The sequence below is a fragment of the Empidonax traillii genome, unplaced genomic scaffold (assembly GCF_003031625.1).
Source record: "Empidonax traillii isolate 1590-97213 ecotype Southwest subspecies unplaced genomic scaffold, ASM303162v1 scaffold45:size3623477, whole genome shotgun sequence".
NCBI lineage: Eukaryota > Metazoa > Chordata > Aves > Passeriformes > Tyrannidae > Empidonax > Empidonax traillii.
The window spans coordinates 1,869,177-1,890,950 of NW_020955238.1; the positions used below are offsets into that span (position 1 = coordinate 1,869,177).

The 21,774-nt window shown below is 37.8% G+C and overlaps 1 protein-coding gene across 2 annotated transcripts in view; it reads right to left on the bottom strand.

Annotated features, from left to right (window-relative positions):
• PRKD1 (protein kinase D1) overlaps positions 1 to 20,994 on the bottom strand; it is a 124,777-nt gene extending 103,783 nt beyond the window's left edge. For both annotated transcript variants that reach the window (XM_027878744.1, XM_027878743.1), the window contains exon 1: positions 20,522 to 20,994. In XM_027878744.1, the coding sequence (XP_027734545.1) occupies positions 20,522 to 20,710 (189 nt within the window). In that variant the 5' untranslated portion in view covers positions 20,711 to 20,994. The remainder of the gene's footprint in view (positions 1 to 20,521) is intronic.
• Between the last annotated feature and the right edge of the window lie 780 nt (positions 20,995 to 21,774).

Here is a 21,774-nt window from a genome sequence, read left to right on the forward strand (position 1 = left end):
AGGAGTAATGGATGCAAATTGAAAAAGGGGAGATTTAGATCAGATATTAGGATGAAATTCCTCACTGTGAGGGTGGTGAGATACTGGAACACGTTCCCAGGGACACTGTGGATGCCCCAACCCTGGTGGTATTCAAAGCCAGGTTGGATAAGGCCTTGAGCAACCTGGTCTAGTGGGAGAGGGGGTTGGGACTAGATGATTTTTAAGATCCATTCCAATCCCTTAACATTCTATGATTCTTTATTCTCATGTTGGCAACAGCCTCCTTCACTATCCACTCCCAGTTCAACACCAGAGCCACAAAATGTTTTATCTGTAAAAAATACAGTTTACACAGATCTGTACTCCTCTGCGTGTGTTCTACGTTTTGGTTTAGTTTAGTACTGCAGTGCACGATACAGGTCTTATTCTGGAGACATTTCTGCTCATCTTCTGTTCATTATAAAAAAAAGAAATTGCAACTGCTTTCTTTACCAGTGAAACATCTGGCATAGACCTATCGTGTAGATCTACTACATTTACACTACTTCGAGGCACTTGCGCAGTGAACTGGACAAAAATTACTTCCTGCTCTACCACTGCAAATAAATTAGGACGTAGCATGTAAGGGGTTCCAGATACAGAGGTTACATACAGAACCAAATGTCAGCAGTTTTACACCTCTGTACTAATAGTTTTTTATTTTTTCAAAGGTCAGTCTCAGTTTGCACACTTTATAGAGTATCTTGTTCTCAGGTTAAAAATTTAATTGATATTTTTATTAAAATTTTCAAAAAAATGGCTACACTTCTTCATGAATTATTTCAGTCAGTAAATTCCACTATATTCTTGTCCACTAGCTTTCACAAAAAAAATCCTATCCACTAATCAGATGCTGGGGAGAGGCTCTGAAAATTTGTTTCTTTCAGTAGTTGTCTCTTGCAGCTACACCAGCACAGGCACTGACTAGTACAAACTCACTGGCATGTTAATTGTGTCTCCCCAAACTGACCATCTAAGTAGTTCTAGAGCATTGAAAGAATTGTTGAGCTTGCATGAAAAGAATCCTAAAGGTAAAAGAAGAAAAAAACCTCAGGTTCCCCAGGAAACAGATTCCTTTTGTAGATACACAATCTCAAGTGCCCTCAAGTGCTGGCTGACATTCAGGGAGCTATGCAAGAAGCATGCATGTGCAAACAGTTGACGGAAAAACAAACACAGAACAACCTAACACTGGAAGCATATGGCAAATTAAAAAGTTCACAGACAACTATTTCTCCAGCCTTGGAGATCAGATTTAAATGACTATTTCCATTCAGGCTCAAGTGTTTACTTTATTATTGCTTAACTTACTTTAAGGAATGTAGAAGACTATCCTCATCCTGAGAGAAACACAGAAAATCTGTGGCAGTTTCAGAGAGCTCTAAGGATATTACCATGTTTATAATCAGTAAAAGACCTGCTTTAGAAATAATTATATTCTTAAGATGTAAAGTCAAACCACAGTAAAGTTTTATAGCTTCAAACTCTAACCAAGCTAAAAGTGCAGTATTTTTCTAGGTCAGTTTAAGTCAAATTTGTTCTCCTTGGAAAAATGCAGTCAAGATTAAAATGCTACATTCAAGCTGAACTAAAATTGTGTACAGCATTTCCTTGTATCTTTTTTAGCATACTATTCTTGAGTTTAATTATACCTTATACATTGCATGAAACTTAATATTTATACTTGTCTGTGGGAATAAATTACATCCTCTTAACAGAAAGAGTTGTAAATAAAAATGTAACTGATACTCTTCCGTTATGCTCCTCAGCTCAAGTTGAAAGGTTTCTTGAGATAAACTAATTTGATAAGTTCAACCTTTAATTCTGTTGCTGAATTCTTCTTCTACACTCTCTTCTTCATAAAGACAAACCAAAATGCTCCAGAATGCTACATCTAAGCTAGACCTGTACTTTTGAAGTTTCTGTAGTTTAAAAAAAATTGTCCTTGCTTTCACTTATAAAAGTAAATATTCCCAAAACATAAATTCATTCCCAGCTATTTTTTCTCATCATGCTCCCTTAAGTTACCTATCTCAATTGCATTGGGCATTGCTTACTCAGCTGATTTCTCATTTCATGACAACACAGCTTCTGCTTCAGGATTACACTAAGAAGGGCATGTAAATTGTAATTCCTTTTTTAATTAGAGAGAGGAAAAAAATGGGTGCAATCAGAAATTATTAGACCGTAGTTCAGATTCCCTCCACATTTCACACGACAAAGACCGACCAAATTAGGTTTAGTGTATGATGAGCAAAAGGACACCCCTTCAGCTGTAGCTCTTTTTCACAGGCACTCCTGCATACTAATATCATAAAAACAAAATGCTTGAGTTGAAGATAACTTCAGAGTATCTGGTTTTTGCTCAAAGGATTTACTATTATAAGCACAAATAATGTGACAGTTTTAAATTTACATTCTACTGCTTTATCCTAAGGTGTCCAATATATATGAAACATGAACCAATTTATCCTATTAAAAGCATGGTACTTTTCTGCACATTTTTAGACAAGCTAATCTGTTTAGAAGATTCTGGAAAACCATTCCAGCTTGTTGCTTTCAAACAAAAGGATATTCCACTTTTAACAAGCAACCTCACAAATACAAAAAAATTACTTCTTAGTTTTCAGTTGAGAGACAGTGTGAATTACTATGTGCAACATATCTACAGCCGCTAGGTTACTGCAAAGTCTAATCTAAGCAGCCTTCTTAATCTTGCAGATATCCTAAATATTTTAGCAAAAATCATGGCTGCACTTTTCTGACTCTTGTCCAATAGGAAAAAAAAGACTGTTTAGAAACACTGAGAGACACATTTGATAATTTTAGGATGTAGATGCCAAGCTGCCTGAGTAAGCATTGTTCAACAACCATCCTGTTTACCTAACAGCTCCTACAGAGAATATTACTGGTGGATTAAAAGTTGTCACTCAAACGTCTTCATGTAGCCCTGAAACTGACAGGTTCATAAAATTGATTTTCACTTTTTTGATTTTGTGGAGGAAGGATCACCTTTTAATTTTTATATATGGATTTCTGTTGATAAGTCCCAATTACATTCAGTTTATTTTAAAAAGACCTCTATAGAGTTTGCACAAAGTATCATTGAAAAACTTTGCAAATATAGCATATTTTCACATTTTATTAATACAGCAGAAATTAGAGAAAAAACTGCCTACAGGATAGCCATTCTTCAGGGAAAACACAAGACAATCTACTGTTTCAGATGATCTGTAACTTCAATCAAATCTGTAACATAAAACCAAGTAATTAAATCTCATGTGGATAAACATAAAATTCATTATCTTCTCTTAAATCCTTCAGGTTCTTTTCTTGGTCAGCTATGGTCAAAATAGAGATTTTTTATTTTTCATAAAATGGGGGTCAGCATGGCCATCGTGGCACTTTAAAAAATTGTAACATATATTCAGTAGGTAAAATAATGCAAGAAAAACTACTCATTTAGTTTCCACCTGCAGAAAGCTGGCGTTTCTGGTAAGAAAGTAAAAAAATGCACATATAATTTTCAAATCTTGAAGTAGGACCAAGAAAAGAAGAAAATAAGAAAATTTTGCTTGGAAAATCATGGTGCTACACAGCTTTATAAACAATTTGAAATTCAATATTTGAATTTGAAGACATTTATGAACACACTAATACAGCTACATCCAAGATAACTCCAGATTTATGAGTCACACTTGATTCACTTGTAGCAGTAAGTTTTAAAAATGGGTTGAAAAATAAATTGAGGAGCTGTAGGAACTTTTAACAAAATACAGCCATGTACACATTTCTAAGTCTTAAGCTTTTATACATACTATTAATTTAAATGTTTGACTTTTTTTCTTCTCTTTCAATAAAGTGATTACATGCAGATCACTCATTTCCTCAGAAACAGTCTGATTAATTTTTAAAGCACCACTTTGTCATTAGTTATGGATTTGACAGAAGACGACAGCTGAGACACATTGATGTAGTTTCAGAAAGCAGTGGGTGGAAAGCAAACAGTGTCTGAAACTGCGGGATACAAGTGAGTCTGCACACAAGGAAACAGAAATGTGAAAATAAATACAGGTAAAGTGGTGGAAAGGTATTCAATTTTTTTTCCCCTGTCAGAAGAGAACACGTATCTACTAAGACAAATAACTACTTCCAAATCATGCTCTTGTTTCTACAGCTGCTAGCTGAAATTTGTCTTTGTAGCAATAGAGGGTTGCTTATCTAGCTGTACTACAAACTAGCACATAGTTGAAGACATAGAGCAAACATATTCTACAATGAACAGAAGAACAAGTGAGCTACACTTTTTTCTTTTTTGAGCAAAAATTCAACTAAGAGATCAAAAAAACTTTTTCTCCCCCTGGAAGTTTACTTCCATATATGTATTCAATGCTTTTTGTTTTCTTTTTGTATTTAACCAACATTATCAGTTGATAATTACCTAAAAACATGGACAACAGTTGCCAATATGCTGTTCATTTACACTGACACAGCTAGTCAGGGAGATCTCCAACAGCCACTTACTTTCTCAGTGCAAGACTCCACGCAAGACCCAGAGCCTTCTTGGGCTGAGTGCACCAAACCTCACCTGCACTTGGAAGCCCTGGACCTGGCTTAAACACCATTTAGAAATCCTTGACATCATATATAATCCGAGTAATCAAAACTTTAAGAACATCAGACTATAGATACCAAATACACTAATGGGAGGGAGGGGGAAAGGGGGGAAGTCTAAAAGTAAGGCAGTAACAACTGAGAATGTTGCCTAGAACAAATTGCTAAATTAGATCTTTGGTAAAAATTTTAGATGGTTTATTAACTTGAAAGACTACTCTTTCTGTATCTCCAACTGGTCTAAACTGGTTTCAGAATTAGACTTTCAAACACTGCAGGTATCATACGAAAGCTCAAAAGCTCTATTAAAACCTGCAAGAAGTTATTTTTCATCTTTGCATCACGGTACTGTTAATAAAGCCAGCCCCGCAAGCTGAGCAAATACGCAGTGTTGGTACAGCAGCAGCACAGTCCCTCAGCAGCATAGCTTAGAATGCTTTTTCTGGACAATTCTCTTTGACAAGATTTAGAAAAAAGCTGTAAGCTTTGCATAAATCACAGTACATGCAGACAAGTGCTGGTCCAAACATACTTGATCCCATAACAATAAGTAAAATGAGTTTATCATATTTGTGGACACCCAGAAACACTCAAAAAAATTGCCAGGAAAGGAATCCAGGCAAAATGGTTACACTTCCAGGAGTTGTTCTGTATTTCAGCAGTTGACACATTCCACACTAGAATGGCAGAAGCTTTCTATCCCTGTCTTTTACCTTATTTCACAAAATCATGGAAGAGCTGAGGTTGAAAGAGACTTCCAGAGGCCCTCTAATCTAACTTCCATGCCCAAGCAACGCCACCTGTAGCCAGCTGCAGAGGATCATATCCAGATGGCTTTTGAGTAGTATACTTGACATATTTGCTCATCTCTATTTATGCAGTATTTTTTTTACCTCATCCAAGATGTTTTGAGGGTATTTTCATTACCATTTTGCTTGATTTCTCTAAGAAGTCACATTAAATTTTAAAAAAAAGTAAAAGTCATCTTTGAGAACCCAAATTTTCATGTTTCATTAGCAATGTAAGTGGTTTATATTATTTTATATTAATGACCATTCAAGAATATGTCCAGCATATATTTCAGGTCACTTTTTTTTGTTATTACATGGATTCCAAAAAAAATATATGTACACAGATAACTTCAATAGGTATTTTTCACTAGGTGCACTTCATGTTTTTTGTCCAGCTTTCCCAACCTAAGTCACTGCATGACAGCCTTCAGTACTTCTTTTCTGGGGGAACATTTATTTGCAGATTTTTCCTTCACCTCTTCATTATTGTGTGATTTTTAAAACACAAAAGTTGTCACCGTGTCTTAACGTAAAACTGCAAGAATGGAACTGGACTTTTCATTATGAATCCTCTTTTGCCTGAAGAAATGTTCCGTAAAATACACTTTAGTTCCATTTCTTGTATGACATCCCTGTATCTGCCTATGATCTAGTTTATTTCAATAGTGTCCCCTCTGTTCACCTGTCACTTGTTCCCATTCTCCTGCTGTCTTTTCAGAGCAGCTGTGCAGTACCCTGAATCAGATAGCAGATAAAGAAAAGTTGCTTAAGTGCAACATGCATAATATTCAGGTAAAAAGAAAAACTAAGTGTTCTCAAAACCCAAACATATATATACTGGGCAGTTACTCTAATCTCTATCACACAAAACAAAGGGAAAGTGATCTATGTTTGAATTGGATGAAAAATACCATGCAGATTGCCACTGGCTGCTGCAAGAGAGGAGCCCCGAAGAGGAGATACAAGGACTGCCTGAAACAATCCCTCAGCCTTGGCCATATTGATCACCACCATTGGTCTACTCTGGTCTCCAATCGGAAGGCCTGGAGACACACCATCTATAACGCTGCTGCTGCTTTTGAGAACACACGCAGGATCACTCTCGAGGAGAAAAGACAGTGCAGAAAGAATCGCATCTTGGGGAGTCTTTCTGCTGCACCTTCTGCAACCGGACTTGTCTATCTCACATTGGCCTTTTTAGCCATCAGCGCGCTTGTAGCAAACGTAGGTAGAGCCCTTCTCAAATCTTCGTTCGCGAAGCCTAGCCATGATGATGATGATGATGATGATGATATAGGGTGCATAAACAGAAGCTGAAACTTATGGAACTGAAAAACCTTTGCTGTCAAATTTTTTAATACAAGAAAAATTGTAAGCAATATGCAACACTTGATTACCTCAGGGTATGGAATTATATACACAAATAACAGAAAATTATAATTTCTCTTTTTTAACATTTCCTCCTTATATATCTTTTTAGGAGACCCAAGCATGAAAATATAAGTAACCTACTTGACAACAATTTTATTTCTAGATTTTCCCTGGATGTTAAAAAAAAAAATTAAAAAATCCATAATTTTTTAAAAAGATATAAAATCCATAAAACACTACTGAAAAATATAATTTTAATTTCAAAAGAAAAGAAAGACTAAATTGCACAATAAAGCACACATGGGAAACTTCAATTATTTGAAATTTGACAGAAAATTCAATATAAAATATATGGAACAGATGAATCTGCAAGATGAGATCTCCAATACTGCCAGCTAAGAAACTTCAAAGGAGGAGTAAATTGCGATTATTTTACTGCACAAAACTACAGATTGCGAAGCAGAAAATGTGAATTTTATATAATAATGGAAAGAGCTTTTTTCTTTTCCAAATTTTGTTCTTTGTAGCTGCAGGGACCATGGGAAACCATCTAGTCCAATCGTCTGCTTACAGCAGAATCAACACCAAATTCAGATGAATTAAAAAGACCTAAATTAGAAAATGATAGGTGTACGGGTCAAAAAAGCAGAGTTGACTGCAACAGTAAGAGTTTAGAGCACCAGCTTCATTGAAAAGAAGCTCAGTGTGATCTGGCAATGTGCACTTGCTGCCTAGAAAGCCAACCATATCTGGGCTGCAACAAAAGAAGGGTGGCCAGCAGGTCAAGGGAGGTGATTCTCTCCCTTTACTTGGCCCTGGAAAGATCCTACCTCTCCTTATAATTAGGAATTAATTCAAAGGAACTGTTTTTAAAAACAAAGAAAAATAATAAATGGGGTAAAAAAATCTTATTTTTCTATATAAACATAACAAGTAAAATTTTGAGTGTTAAAATATGTTCTAAAAAAATTTACAAAGTTATGTGAAAGCACCTTGATTTTTTCTGCAAACTGACATTATTTTCCTGCTGAGAAACATTTGAAAAACAATTTTCTACACCCATACTCTGATATAACCACCACAAGAAAAAAGTTTCAAAAATCCCAAGTAATACAGTCATTTCAAAGGCTCTATACATAAAAAATGCTACCAATATCCGAAATTATGAATCATTTCTTTTCTTGAAAGAGGTAATATACATTTTGCTGAAATTAGCTTTCCATTGCAATTTTAGTTACAGTTTTCTATCTTACAAAAAAAATGCATTAAAAAAACCAGTCCCTTCCACAGTGTATTTCTGTGTGTGGAAATTATTGAAGAACACTAAGAAATTATATTTGTTTTACCAGAAGAAACTGTAACAAATGCATTTCCAACTGCATAATTTGCAAACAAAATATGAGTATTTGACCTAAGAACTACTTCAGAGAATTCTACCAAGACTCTTATGGTCAGAAAGTTACCTAAAAGCATACTTGACATTCCATACAAATTTCTCATGAGATTTAAAACCAATCCTCAATATGCAACTATCAAGCAATATACTAATAGTCATCATATCCTAATATTTTAGACACATTCTGAGGATATAATACATAAATATTCATCAATATTTCTGGTTGCATACACATATCTTTGTACTGTGAATTCTAAGATTCATCTAAAATCACTTTTTTACACACTTGCACATATTAAATTTTTAAATATTTTACACTGAGTAAACAATTATTTTAAGATTATTCAGCCAAAATCCTACTTTATTCATATTTCATCCTCCTCAATATATCAATATGCTATTCAGAAAGGGAAACTACTACGTTAGGGAAGAAAGTAACTTTTTCAGTGGCATCCCTGGCCAGTAGAAGTCAGGGAAATGATCAGGTACATGCTTCCTACATTCAACATTTTCCATATCCCTTAATACCAAAGTTTGTAAAGCCATCAGTGTGCTTATTTTTATAATTCTAACACAGCAGATTATTTCCTCAATTCAGACAAATTAATGTGTGCGTAGATAAGGCAGAACTTCTCTCCCAATGCTACATTCATATACATATGAAATTCTTTCTATGCCCAGAGAAAGAACAAAAATACAGATTATTCTAATTTAAAGCTTCATGTATTTTCAAACTGTCACAGAGCTGGTTGATAGTCTATTTCATGAGAATCTGTATGCAAACTTTGGAATCAAATAAAAGCATCTTTCCTGGATTAAAAGAAAACAGTTATTAATATTTATAAATGTAGTTATTGTGAGGTTCAATTTCAGTACTTTTTTTAACTCTTGGCCTATTGTTGATCTGTACTCATACAAGCAAGCTCTCAACATGGCAAGTGACATTCAACATTCATTTTTGTTTGAAACATACAGGGAAAAGAAAGGGATAACAATCAAGCCACACTAGTCACAGATTTTTACACATGCCTATTCAAAAGATGGAAATTAGACTTTGACTTGCTCTTTGGAAAGTCTCTCCCTTGTTATATAATAATTTCTGTTGTTTTCAGAACCTCCCTCTTGCACTGTTAAATAGAGAGGGGAAACAGTGACATTATTATTAAAAAATTCATTTAACAGAAAAAAAATATGCTTCAATGTATCCTCACTTCATCCAGCAATAGATGAGACATAGTCCGTATTTCAGTGAGACCAATAAAGGGCTTCTTTTTTTCCCTTCAGATCTTTTCCTGAGGCATCTCCAAATATATTCTACCCACTTTTAACATACTGATTATTTACCTCTTGAATAAGGAAGCAGATGCCTACTGACCAGATGAAGTTTTTTGTTCTTAAGCCATCTTTGAACAAACAGGTCTGATTTTCAGCAGCTTTAAAAGTTTAGAAATTCTTGTCTCACGCTTCAGTCTTCAAAAGAGTTTTGATCCTTATTCTCTTAGCTATGTAATAGCCAAAAACACGAAACTTGTCAAACTGTCAGTAAAACTGCCACAAATTTGGTTTTCCTTTTTTAACAACATAAAGCACTTACTTCTCGGTAAAACAAGGTATTTAACAAAATTACATGACTGCAGTATGAAAAGGTACTCTGAACGTTACAAGAATGTTGTTAACATTCTTCAATTTAAACATACAATTGCACATACAATTATGTGCTATCTGTGAATGCACAACACTTAAGATATGTTGAAAAATCAGAAGCCAAATTTTAGCTTGAAATGCATGCCATTAGTTTAATCAATGGCTGTCCATCAGTCCAGGACATTCAGATGCCTGTTAAGATGCACAGGAAAAATGAGCACAGGCAGGAAAAGAGTTAAAACAATAAGCAATAGAACAAACACCAACTTTAGCTTTGCTGTTACCTTGGTCTTCCCTCTAAGCCCTAACAGCACGGCGGGGTCTAAACAATGCATCTTTTGTCCTGCAGATCATCTCTAACATGCACATGTCCTCCTTGTGAAGAATATCAAACATGTCCTCATCAGTTCACTTCTCAAGCAATGTACCATCTTCCTTCCTTGAAAAGTTACACATTGTTCCATTTGAAACAAACTTTAGAGTAAATGGATTACTTCAGTTTATCAATTCTTCCTTTCATCCCTGCACAGACCAACCCTTCACCATTCCACAAGGACAGATAACTCAGCAGGGCACTGCCCTACCTAATTATTTTTTATTTCTAATCCATAACATTTGAGGTCTTTACGTCATATTGAATGGGCTGATGGTTTTTACTAACCATTTTTGCTAACCACAGGTTTCCCTGAGGAACTACTGTGCTTTTGCCCATAGCCTAAGACAGATTCTCATAGGGTTTTTTTTCAAAGATATGCTAATAAACTGCTGGGTTTGAATGCTGAGGTATCATTCCATGGGGTTTAAGATGTGGTGTAATAATCAGATGTCCATTAGACCTTGACTGCAAAGTACTGAAGGGAAGGACTCCTTCCCTGTACACAATATAGCATATAACAAGGTTCTACCCTATTACAGGCCGCTTAATATCTATTAGAGATTAATGTAACAAATGTAAGGATATAAACAAAGATGCAAAAGCACCATTTGAAGTTGGAAGTAGTGTTTTCCAGCTGTTTTTTCTACCTCCTCTTTGATAGGCATATTTAACCACTAGCATTACCTTTTGATTTTTAGCAGATATAACTTTTCATTTTTAAATATTTAAAACAGAAACAAACAAGATGACAGATAAAACCCAACAAATGAGTAAGAAAAGCACAGACTGATTAAAGCTATATACAGGCTGTGTCAACTGCTGAACAACTTTTAGCTGGGTCTAATAGGGAAATGCCAATACTTTAGCTTGAATTTAATTATTAACCACGAAGCACTGCATACTCTGGGAATCACAGAAACATCAGAACCTCTGGAAGTTACCTAGTCTGACTTCTCACTTACAGCAAGACTATCACTAACACAAGGTTTTGTTTACACAACTCCAAAAATTGAAGGATGAAGTTTCCAACACCTCTCCAGGTACCTGTCCCAACACTGTACTACAGTCCTACCAAAAATTTTTTTCGTAATGTCCAATCTGAATCTCTTTCCAACTGTAACTCATAGTCTTTGCTCCTGATTTCAGCCTCTGTCACCAGCTACAAGAGTTTAGCTCTATCATCTTTGTAACTCCTCGTAAGTACTTAGTTCAAGTCAAGAACCAATTCACCACCAGAATACAGGTCAGAACTTCCCTGTTTTTGTGGGAGTCGCCAAATAAAAGCAGTCAAAGAACAGGAAGAGAGAGGAGGTTTATATTGTATAATCATTTAACCTAGATTAAGAACTGAAAGTCAGGGCAATGGCATTTCCTTGTAGATTTGAAAAATGTGTCATTCCCTGGGTCAAGTTTAAATGCCATGAAAACAAAATACATGATCATAAACAAAGATTAAAGATACACTAGAGACACATGCACAAGCATTTATTTTCCAAACTGTTTATTTTACTATTATTTTCTGCCTAACAATCTTATGATTACCTGAACCCTTGCTGCTACAATGACTTACCAAGCTTCTTATGACAAAGTGGCCAGTGGACATACTGTTATATAAGGATAACAGAGACAGCAATGTTTACTTTTCCTCCAGAAACCAGGATAAAAACACATAGTACAAAATTTAGAGATCTTCTTCCCTAACCTAATCTCTTCACTCACAAGCACACACACACAGATTCTGACCAGATTGTTTTAATTTTCATTCCAGGTTCTCTTTTTTGGTTTTTTTTGGTTGGTTGGTTGGTTTGGGTTTTTTTTTTTTTTTTTGTATATATGTAGGACAGCAAACTTTTTAGGAAAAAATGCAGTGAAAGCTGTGTGGTTTTGGAACTGGACAGACTCCTACTCATATTCTAAATATTTTGCTGCATTCTTTCTTTTTAAAGGCAGGTATAATAAACAGAACAAACAAAAATGCGTAAATTCACACACATGGTAAATATCTAAAATGTTTCTTTTTATTACTCTGGTGTGTAGTTTTCCCATTTTCCTTGATGTAGTTGACTTTTGGTGGCAATATGAAATCCTCAGACAGGTAAGATCAGCACTTGCAACATCAGACAGCATGGTCAGCACATCCAGAGTCACATCATGTAAACAGAGAGCAAACTTGTAACACAGCCCTTTAAAGTTGATGCAGAGGGGGGCTGAACTTCAGAGCAAAATGTGAAAATTATTAAAGCTAAATTGAAGACATCATCAACAACTCACACTGAAGTTTTCCTCACCCCACAGACCCTCATCTCATGGATCAGTACCACAATTTAAGAAGTTGAAAACATATAAACAATTCTTTGTGGCCCCAAGGATCTGTGGTGCTTTCGGAAATGTTTCAGCCTGAATACCGATCCTAGCCTAGCACCCATAAATTATATAACAATATTCAGTGCTGCAATGAGGGAGACCATGGTATACTTGAATATGATCGGCCACTGGTAATTTCTATTTTTAAGGAGAAGGATTTCTCAGGTGGTAAAAGGTAATACGAAAGTTGCCATTTTTGAGGATAAGCATCTTTCAGGCAAGTTGCCTCATAGCCAGAATGCTCTCCCAGTCCCAGATGTGTCTTGTCTGCACTTTTGCACCTAACAAGATGTTAACAAAAACTATTTCTAACACTTGGGAATAAAATTATTTCTCAAGGTTGCCTTTTTTTTTTTTTTTTTTTTTGTAACTTATAGAAAGAAGAAATAGAGCGTGTTTTCAGGTTGCACAGGATGTGTTCAGACACAGTTCTTTTAAAATGTACAAAGATAAAAGTTTACAGCCTGCAACTGTGGTCATGGTTTCCAGCTTCTCCTAGTATACCTATGTATACACATTGTCCCTAAAATTACATTGGGAAGGCCTTTTTATGTCCACCAGTAATAAGTCTCTAAATTACTCTTTTCTTCACTTAGGAAACAGCCAAGATCCAGATTAGATTACATATGCTCATGTTTCTTTTTTTTCTTTAAATAATGAAATTCGATAAATTTTTCTCAAAATAATTAGCTATGTTCTAGCTTTAATGTCATAATACTGTTTCTGAGCTGGTTCTGACTGCAGGTGAGGCACACCTAATAGGCTACATAAGAGAGACAACATCTACATAAATACATTGCTTGGCTGTAGAAGTGAAAGCTTATCTCTTGACCAAGGTTTTCTCAGCTGAAGAAGAAACCAGAAATACAAGGAAGAAGCAAAAGGAAGCCGCAAATACATGGAGGAAGACAAAGTAGACAACAGTGATATAGACTGAAATTTATGTCTAACTTTATGTCTATGCACATATCACTGCAATATATCCACACCATTATCTCTACATTATTCCACCTGAATATCAGGAAGAACTTCTTTACTGTCCGGGTGACTGAGGACCGGAACAGGTTGATCAGAGAGGTTTTAAAGTCTTCCTCACTGGACATATTCAATAACCACCTGGTTGGAATCCTGTGCCACGTGCTCTAGGATGACCCTGCTTGAGCAGGGAGGTTGGACCAAATGACTCAGTGTGGTCCCTTCTACCCTGACCAATTCTGTGATTCTGTGACTTTTACAGTTCCTTCCAACCCTAACCATTCTATGATTTTACTAGAAAACACCCTAAAGCAGACTTCTGACAATTTGATATTATGCAAAAAGCATGTAATAGCTCCAGAAGAAAGTGAAGTCCTCATTCAAGGAGTAAGAGCCAAATATTACTCAATTGCTAACACTGATTAAAGGCACACATACAGTCATACTGTTGTAATGGGAAGATTATTCAAATATTTTAGAGAAAAGTTCACCTACACTCTGGATAAACACTTGAAAAAATATTTTAATTATATATTTGATTGCAACTATGGAACTGCAACCATATTACATAATGTCAATATAAACCTGCCTGATGTCAAGCAGAGGACAAAGCCAAGAAGCCACTGATGGCCTGTAGCATTGTACAGAAGTAATTTTTAAAAATCTGCAAACAATGCCTGTCCTTATCACAGGTTGCTTGAGACAGACAACTCTCAGCCTCAATATCCGCAATGTATTAGGCATCATTCTTAATTCTACATAGCCCTGACTTAAAAACTCCACAGATGTCCATAAAATAATTGCTAGCATAATCACTAAAAAAAAAGAAAAAAAAAAAAAAACTCAAACCAAACAGACATATGGTGAAAGTTTTTAACTGAAATACTTTCATAAACAAAACACAGTAAAAATAAGAAACCAGAAGTAAAAATATGCAGATTTCAGTAAGTGTGCTTGCTTATTTACAAATAACCACAGTATAAAACACATGGTAACCATACAGACAAATTTCTCCAAAGACAGAGGAAAAAAAATCTAGGTAAGAAGAACAAATAGCTTCAGATGTTTGTGAGGGATTTCCACAAATCACAGGAAAACACCTATGGACAAAGTCTGCACAAATCCATACAGGGATTTGACACATAGCTGGGTGTTTTACATATAGCACAGATCACCTACATACAGGCATAAACTCACCACACTTTCAGGACGCACTGCGTTTTCAGTGCATTCTCAGATAATTGTGTCGTTTACACCCAGTAAGTCTTCTATAGGACAGAGAGTCAGACCTTGGCTATTTCAAACTCCCTAAGCACATGGCATACTGTGTCCACATAGGCACCTCTGTCTGGAAAATCTTGCAACCTCATTACTAAATTCCATCCTTTCTCTGGCAATAGACCTGAATCTCATCAGCAATGAGAGAAGCATCTCATATGCTTATTCATCTTCTGCTTTCTTTAAATCATTATGGAAATTAGGTATTTCCAGAGGGAACAATCAGTAAAAGTAACACAAGATCAACACACTTCTTTTGTAATTCCTTTAAAAATTTAGATATGAACTGCTTTGGTTACAAGCCTGTCCTCCATCTACAGCTCCAGCTTATTTCTTACTCTATGATAATTCGTTCAATAACCTTTAATTTTTGGCTAGGAATTTCTCAAATATATAGGTTTGGGGCAGTTGTCCCATCTTCCCCACCTGGATGCCTAACAGGTTATATAACAAGGTTAACATTTCTTTAAAAAAAAACAAAAAACAAAACAAAACAAACAAACAAACAAAAAAAATCCCAAACATTTTTTTAAATGCAATTCAGACTGACTCCCTTCTATTGAAGCTATGTTTTTTCTAGCGTCTTCTCACATAGGTTCCAAAAGTACTTTTAACTAAGCTACAAACTGATGTGACATACACTGACTTACAGTTTCCAGGGTGGAGAACAATAAATGTAAAGTCAATAAAAGATTAAACTGTAAACATTAAAAGTCTCCTTTGAGATTGTAAGGGAGAGATTACTAGGGAACTACTTTCACTTTGGAACTTGTTTATATGCGTAATGACAAGGCCCCTTGCATTCCTCAAATTAAATTTAACAACTTGGTGCTTTCACAACACAGGCAGAGGAAAGCATTCAGTGTGGAGAAAGGCTCACTTCAGGGGAAAAAAATTAACATTTTGTTACCAGTGTACACCAGTAAAAGACAATGTCAACAACGTTGTGAATATGTGAAATGTTACATATTTTTGAACGAAGGTATATGACTTTTATTCAGTATGATAAAAAGCTGTCACAGTTTTTCTGTTTATCCTGAGGCTAAAAATCTTCCTAGTATATTATTTACCCTGAGTTCCTATCCCACTCTAAAGGAATTGATTTCATTACCATCAGGCTCTTGTTTATTTTAGGAGAATTTGTAGATTAAGGGGGAAAAAAAACAAATCAAACAAAACAAAACAAAACAAAACACTCACAAAACAAACAAAAATCATTTGTTCAAACAAACTCTATATATTTTCCATGAAACCCTTGCATAAAAGGTTAAGCATAATTTCATGTCAACCTTTAGAAAAGGTTTTCTTCTTTCTTTGCTCAGACCACAAGTTTAGAGATTGAAGCCTGAAAAAACAAAACTGAGCTCATTTTTGTTTTCCTATTTTATTTTTTTAAGAGTAAGTTAGATTTTCCTTACAATGACAACCAGAAGAGCAAGTGGATGCATACCTTTTCCTGAATATGTTTTGTTCAATTCTCTGGGAGACTCTAAAAAGGCTCTTTACTTTGTAGCAATTCTCCTAATGTAACACCAAATACCTTATGTAAAGATGAATCTGGGTACAGTATTCCAGCTGCAGTATGCTAGTTGAACCATCCTTTTATTATTTTTCTTTTTGTCCTTTTCCCTTCCCAAAACAGCCTTCCTGTTCATTATTTTTTCCCTTCTGTGAAATTTCAGAATTATCCCAACCACTGAACCATCTACAACATTACTTTTATAAATCAGTCTGAACTACAGACAGACTATGCAGTTCAAACCTTGCTTCCTCTGTTTCAGATCAACTTTTTTCTTATTTTTTCTTTATGTTTTTCATATTGCTCACAACTTCTAAGCCTTTAAGTGCTTAGAAGGTCTATACAGTATGTGACCTAAATGGTTGACCTAAGGGCTATTTTATAAAACCCACATTCTCCAATCAAATAACATTACGCATTTACTTGAAAACTCAAAAGTTTTCACAACTTGCCAATTTCACCATAATACACCAACACATCGTATGTGAGTTATAATGATGACAAAGAATTTCAATAAACACAAAGTACAAATACTAACTACATTCCTCTTTGAATTAAACTTCTATGAATTTGTATTTAAAGAACTGTGTAAAGATTACTTCCTTTTCCTTTTTAGTAAAAAGTCTTTGGTAACATGGTAATTCCAGATAATTAAAGTGCTCTTTGCATTACACTTTTGCCCTGGAGAAGCGCTTTTACTGTGTGCAGCTAACCCAAAAAGGCCAATAATTCATACTATTCATCTTCAGAAAACAAAGATCATATTTTACACTATCCTCCCACTGTTCTTGTGGGGGAGTCAGCCTAGAAGTCAAACACTGGCACACATTTTACAGTTGATTCTCATTTCTTGTCAACTACATCATCACTGAAATGTTAAAACCCCACTGACAAGTCCCAAGGTTTTCATGTCACTGGTTCTAAGCAAGACAAACAAAATACATGAACTCAGAGGAATCGAATTTCCTTGTCTTCAGAAAAGCTCTTAACAGATTTAAATGTATTTGAATTTATGCCAGAAACTGGTATGAACCATTCTGATCTTCAGATTTCATAATAGAAGTTTCTATACAGTATCTATACAGGCATGGAATTCCTGAAAGAATGCCTTTCATGGACAATAAAGACACACTTTGCTTATTTCATTTTTCACATCATGTACATTAGATTATTTGTATAATTATACTCTCTACCAAAATTAGAAAACCTAAACAGCATCTGAAGTGCAAAAGTTAGTCCTCTAGGGCAAATAAATGCAAATCCATGTGTGTAAGGAAATATAAACTTCTAAATTATACAGAGCTTTGAATTTTACATATGTGAACCCACATGTGTATTATTCGTACACAAAACCACCTTATAATGATATAGAAATATAGGGGGTTTATACATATATACACACATTCATAAATATAACTCTACAGACACACATTATATATTAACATACTATTGAGGCCTACACATACTATTGAGGTGCTCCACTATTCACATTTTGAGAAATTTAGTTCAACTTAACGTACATTTTGAGCAGGAGTAAATTAGGAAGGTGTATAAACCTGTGCAGAATAAGCGTCATAATTATCTCAAATCAGGTATATCCACATTACCATGAAAGAGGCTGTCTATAAACAGATCATCTGATACTGATACTGAAGAAAATTCAGCACAATCCTATAAATAAAGCTGTGTACAAGAGAACTGCTTAAATATTTAAGAGCACACTACAGACACAGTGTTGATTTAAGCAGTCGAAGATGACAGTCACAGAGAAAAATAAAATCACAATTTCTCATCCTTATATACTGCTGAGACAATTCAGACCAAATACAGAGTTTGGAAGAAAATTATTAACTGGTAGGTCACTACTTTACAGACCCTAGGAAACTTGAAAATAATGTGAGATTTCAACAAAATATACTTTGCAGTGTAGTTTCCTGCTTGATTGTGATAAGCAAATGCATCTTTCTCACAAAATCAAGAGTAAGCAACACTTCAAATCATTTCAGGAAAAGAGAAAATCATGAACCTAAAACACAGAAATAGCTACCTCATAACAGTTCTAGATATCACATAATTTTTTATAACATCTCTGCCCCTATGTTTAATGACTTTGATTATGCAAACCATCCTGTCAGGTTTAGTGAAACAGACACGTGCTAATGAAATCGTATACAGACATACCTGCAGCCTTAAGCTTAAGGCCACCACTTGACAAGAAAAGAAAAAAAGAAAGAAAAACTATCTTTCTTCCAGTTTTCCATGTCTTTGAGCCAATTCCTTTTCAACAGCCTTGGGAAAGCAGACATTTCAGCTCTGAGAAACTGTGACTAGAAGAAAGTTCCTCACTCAAGTGTGCCCTGCAGAGAAGCAGCTAAATGATGCTTTCTTTTACGTAGTCAAGAAACTGCAACAAATTAGTGTTCAAAATTTTTATATCAGTACTTACTCAAATAAGTTTGAGTCTTTGAGCACAGGCCAGTGCATTTAGTCTTCTTTACACAATGGTACATTGTTAGGAAATTGGGTTTAAAATCAAGTTACAGTAAACCCATGAAATTAACAAACTACTCAAGCATAAAAAATAGAAACAATGAATACAACAATCTTAGCCTTTCCATTACTGCTAACACATTCCTGCGTATATATGAGCAAGTGACAAGTATTGGCCTAGGTTTGAAAACAAATATGGTAATGGGAAACAAAAGGCTACACCTTTCTCCAGAATTTAATTTAATAAAGCAGGTAACCATTTCTTAAACTATGAAGAACAGAAAATTTAGAAATAAGGATGCGTATTCCATACTTTTTTGGAAACACTTCATTAATTCTCTTTGCCAAAAAAAAGTTCCACTATTTAGTGAAGTTCAGATTGATGTGATCTACAAAGAGATATAAGGTAAAACCATCAACTCTAAAAAAAAAAAAAAAAAAAAAAAAAAAAAAGTTAAAATCCCTACTTGAAATTATTTCCTCTCAGTAAAAACAAAGGGGGAGGAGGAAGACAATTTTTTTCCATTATACCTATCCTGAATATTCAGGTTGCCTTTTCTCTCCTTTCCAATCACTATGATATTTTTACGCGGGTCTTTCACACAAGAAACATGTATAATGTAAAACTTTATTATTACAATTCGATTATTAAAAGAGAGAAGTCGGAAAAGCCAAAGGCAGCCTAGGCTCAGGCAGAAGTGTGGTGGATTTCAGCGTGCTGCACGAGTTTTACCGGAGCGCAGGTGAACTGCGCCTGACGACGGTATCGCTCTAGAGGGGCTGCGGTGAGTGCCACCCCCGCGGGCTGTGCCACCCCCGCACCAGTGACCCACAGCCGCCCGCAGGAGCCGCCAGTCACGGCTGACTCAGTCCCGTCCTGCGCGGCGGCAACCTGCCAGCCCCAGGGCTGACACCCAGCGCCGTCCCCCGTCCCCCGTGCCCGGCGCTGCGCCCGCCGCCGCGGCTGGACAGGAGAGGGGCGCTGCGGGAACCCAGCCCCAAGGGGCGGCTCCGCCGGCCTGCCCGGCACAAGGGCAGGCGTGCGATGCACTGCGCGCCGCTTTGAATCCTGGGCTCTCGGGGTTGGTTTTCCCTTGTTACCGTTCGGTGTTTTGTTTGGGTTTTTTTTTTTTTTGGTTGGTTGGTTTTGGGGGTTTTGTTTGTTTGTTTTTGTTGTTGTTGTTGTGGGGTTTTTTTCAGTGGAAACTTTCCTCTCCCAGCAGAGGCCGGGACAGCGTGAACTGCCCCGGGGCGCCGCGCTGCCATCACAGTTGACAGCTTTCTGCCCCCCCGCGCTCCCCCTTCCGCAGCATTAAAAAGCGGCAGACACATCCGGCCGGAGTTTGTTTTTAATAACGGCTGTTAGTTAGCACAGCTAATTGCCTCCACTGCCAGTAAAATAAAAGTCAAGCTCCATATCATGGAGCTCCATACGAGCATCCCGCATGGAGCCCACTCCGCACTGGGGTCGGGGTGCGGGGAGGGGTAAGGGAGAGGGCGGCAGAGAGACAAGAGGGGCGCCAGGGTGAAGGAAGCGGGGCCGGCGGCAGGAAAGTTGGAATGTTCTTCGTTTATGCCCGGAGCAGAGCCACCGGGAAAGGAAAGTTCACAGCCACTAAGAGCGCCCACGGGCAGCGTCCGGGGGCGGCGGGAGGGGGCTCGCTTGGGGGCTTTCTTTTTACCTTCTGGTCTACGATGGAGCAAGCCATTTCCCGGACGTGGGCGAGGCTGAAGTCCCCCGAGGAGTCCTGCAGCAGCAGCACCGGCTCCCGGCTCAGGCCGATCTGGAGGTGGAAGGCGACGCCGCCGCCCGCAGCAGCCCCCGGCGGCGGCAGCGGGCTGGGCGGCCGGATCAGCGGAGGGGCGCTCATCGGAAACTTCCCGCCGGAGCAGCCGCCGCAGCCGAAGGGCCAGGGACGGAGAGGGAGAGGCGGGCGCCGCCGCAAAAAGTTTGTGCCCCCCCTCCGGAGGCGCCAGGCGAGCTCCCCCGCGAAGTTTCAGGAAAAGTCCCGTCGATCTCCTCCCGGGTGAAAATGGCGTGGGGGTGGGGGGGAGGGGGGAGGACCGGAGAGGATGCAGACAGGAAAAGGCGGCGAGAAAGACGCGAAGGGGGAGCCCGGCCCAGCTCTGCCGCCGAGGTGGTGCCGCCGCTCGGGCTGTTGGCGCCGTGCGCGGCGCGGGGGCGGGACGGGCCGCGCCCTCCGCCGGGCCGGGCAGGGCCGCGCCGCTCCGCCACCAAACGGGCGGCCCCGGCAGGCGAGGGCGCCCTGTGGTCCCCTGGTTCTCCGCGGCGGAGCTTGGCCTCAGCCGTCTAGCCGTCTTTGGTCTTCCCACCTAGCCCAGTCAGCGGGCTGCGGTGCTGGCGGGGTCTGAGAGCATCCCCTTCCCCCGTCACTTCAAGAGGCAGGTGAGAAGAGCCGAACATTTCCTTGCTGGCAGGCAGCTCGGTGGTCTCTCCCGGGCAGGGCGGCGGCGGCTGCCTCCGAGGATGGAAAGCAGTGCCAAGAGAGCGGGAGCTCCGGTCTGGCCCAGGAGAAGCGCCCTACCACCCAGAACCAGGATGAGTTACTCTTCCCAACACTTGGGATGGGTGCAAGCCTCATCGGTTTGCACAAGCAGCACCGCTGACAGGGCAAAGTTTAGTCTAAAAGATCCATCTCGAATCTCTTCTTGGAAATGAGTGAAGGCAGCGGAAACGTGAACTGTCAATATTTTAGATATCAACAGAGAAACTCTTAAGCTAGATATATGTGGCACCTGTAAGGGTGACAGTACTACCTGTGTGTTTGTAAATACAGTGGCTGATCAGATTTACAACCTGTTTCATTGCACACTGCTTTTTTGACCAAAATATAGCAGTGTTGTTTTATTTTTATTAACTGTCTTATTAGGACCCATTTTACTGTTGTCGGCTTATTTCCAAACTGGGAACTAC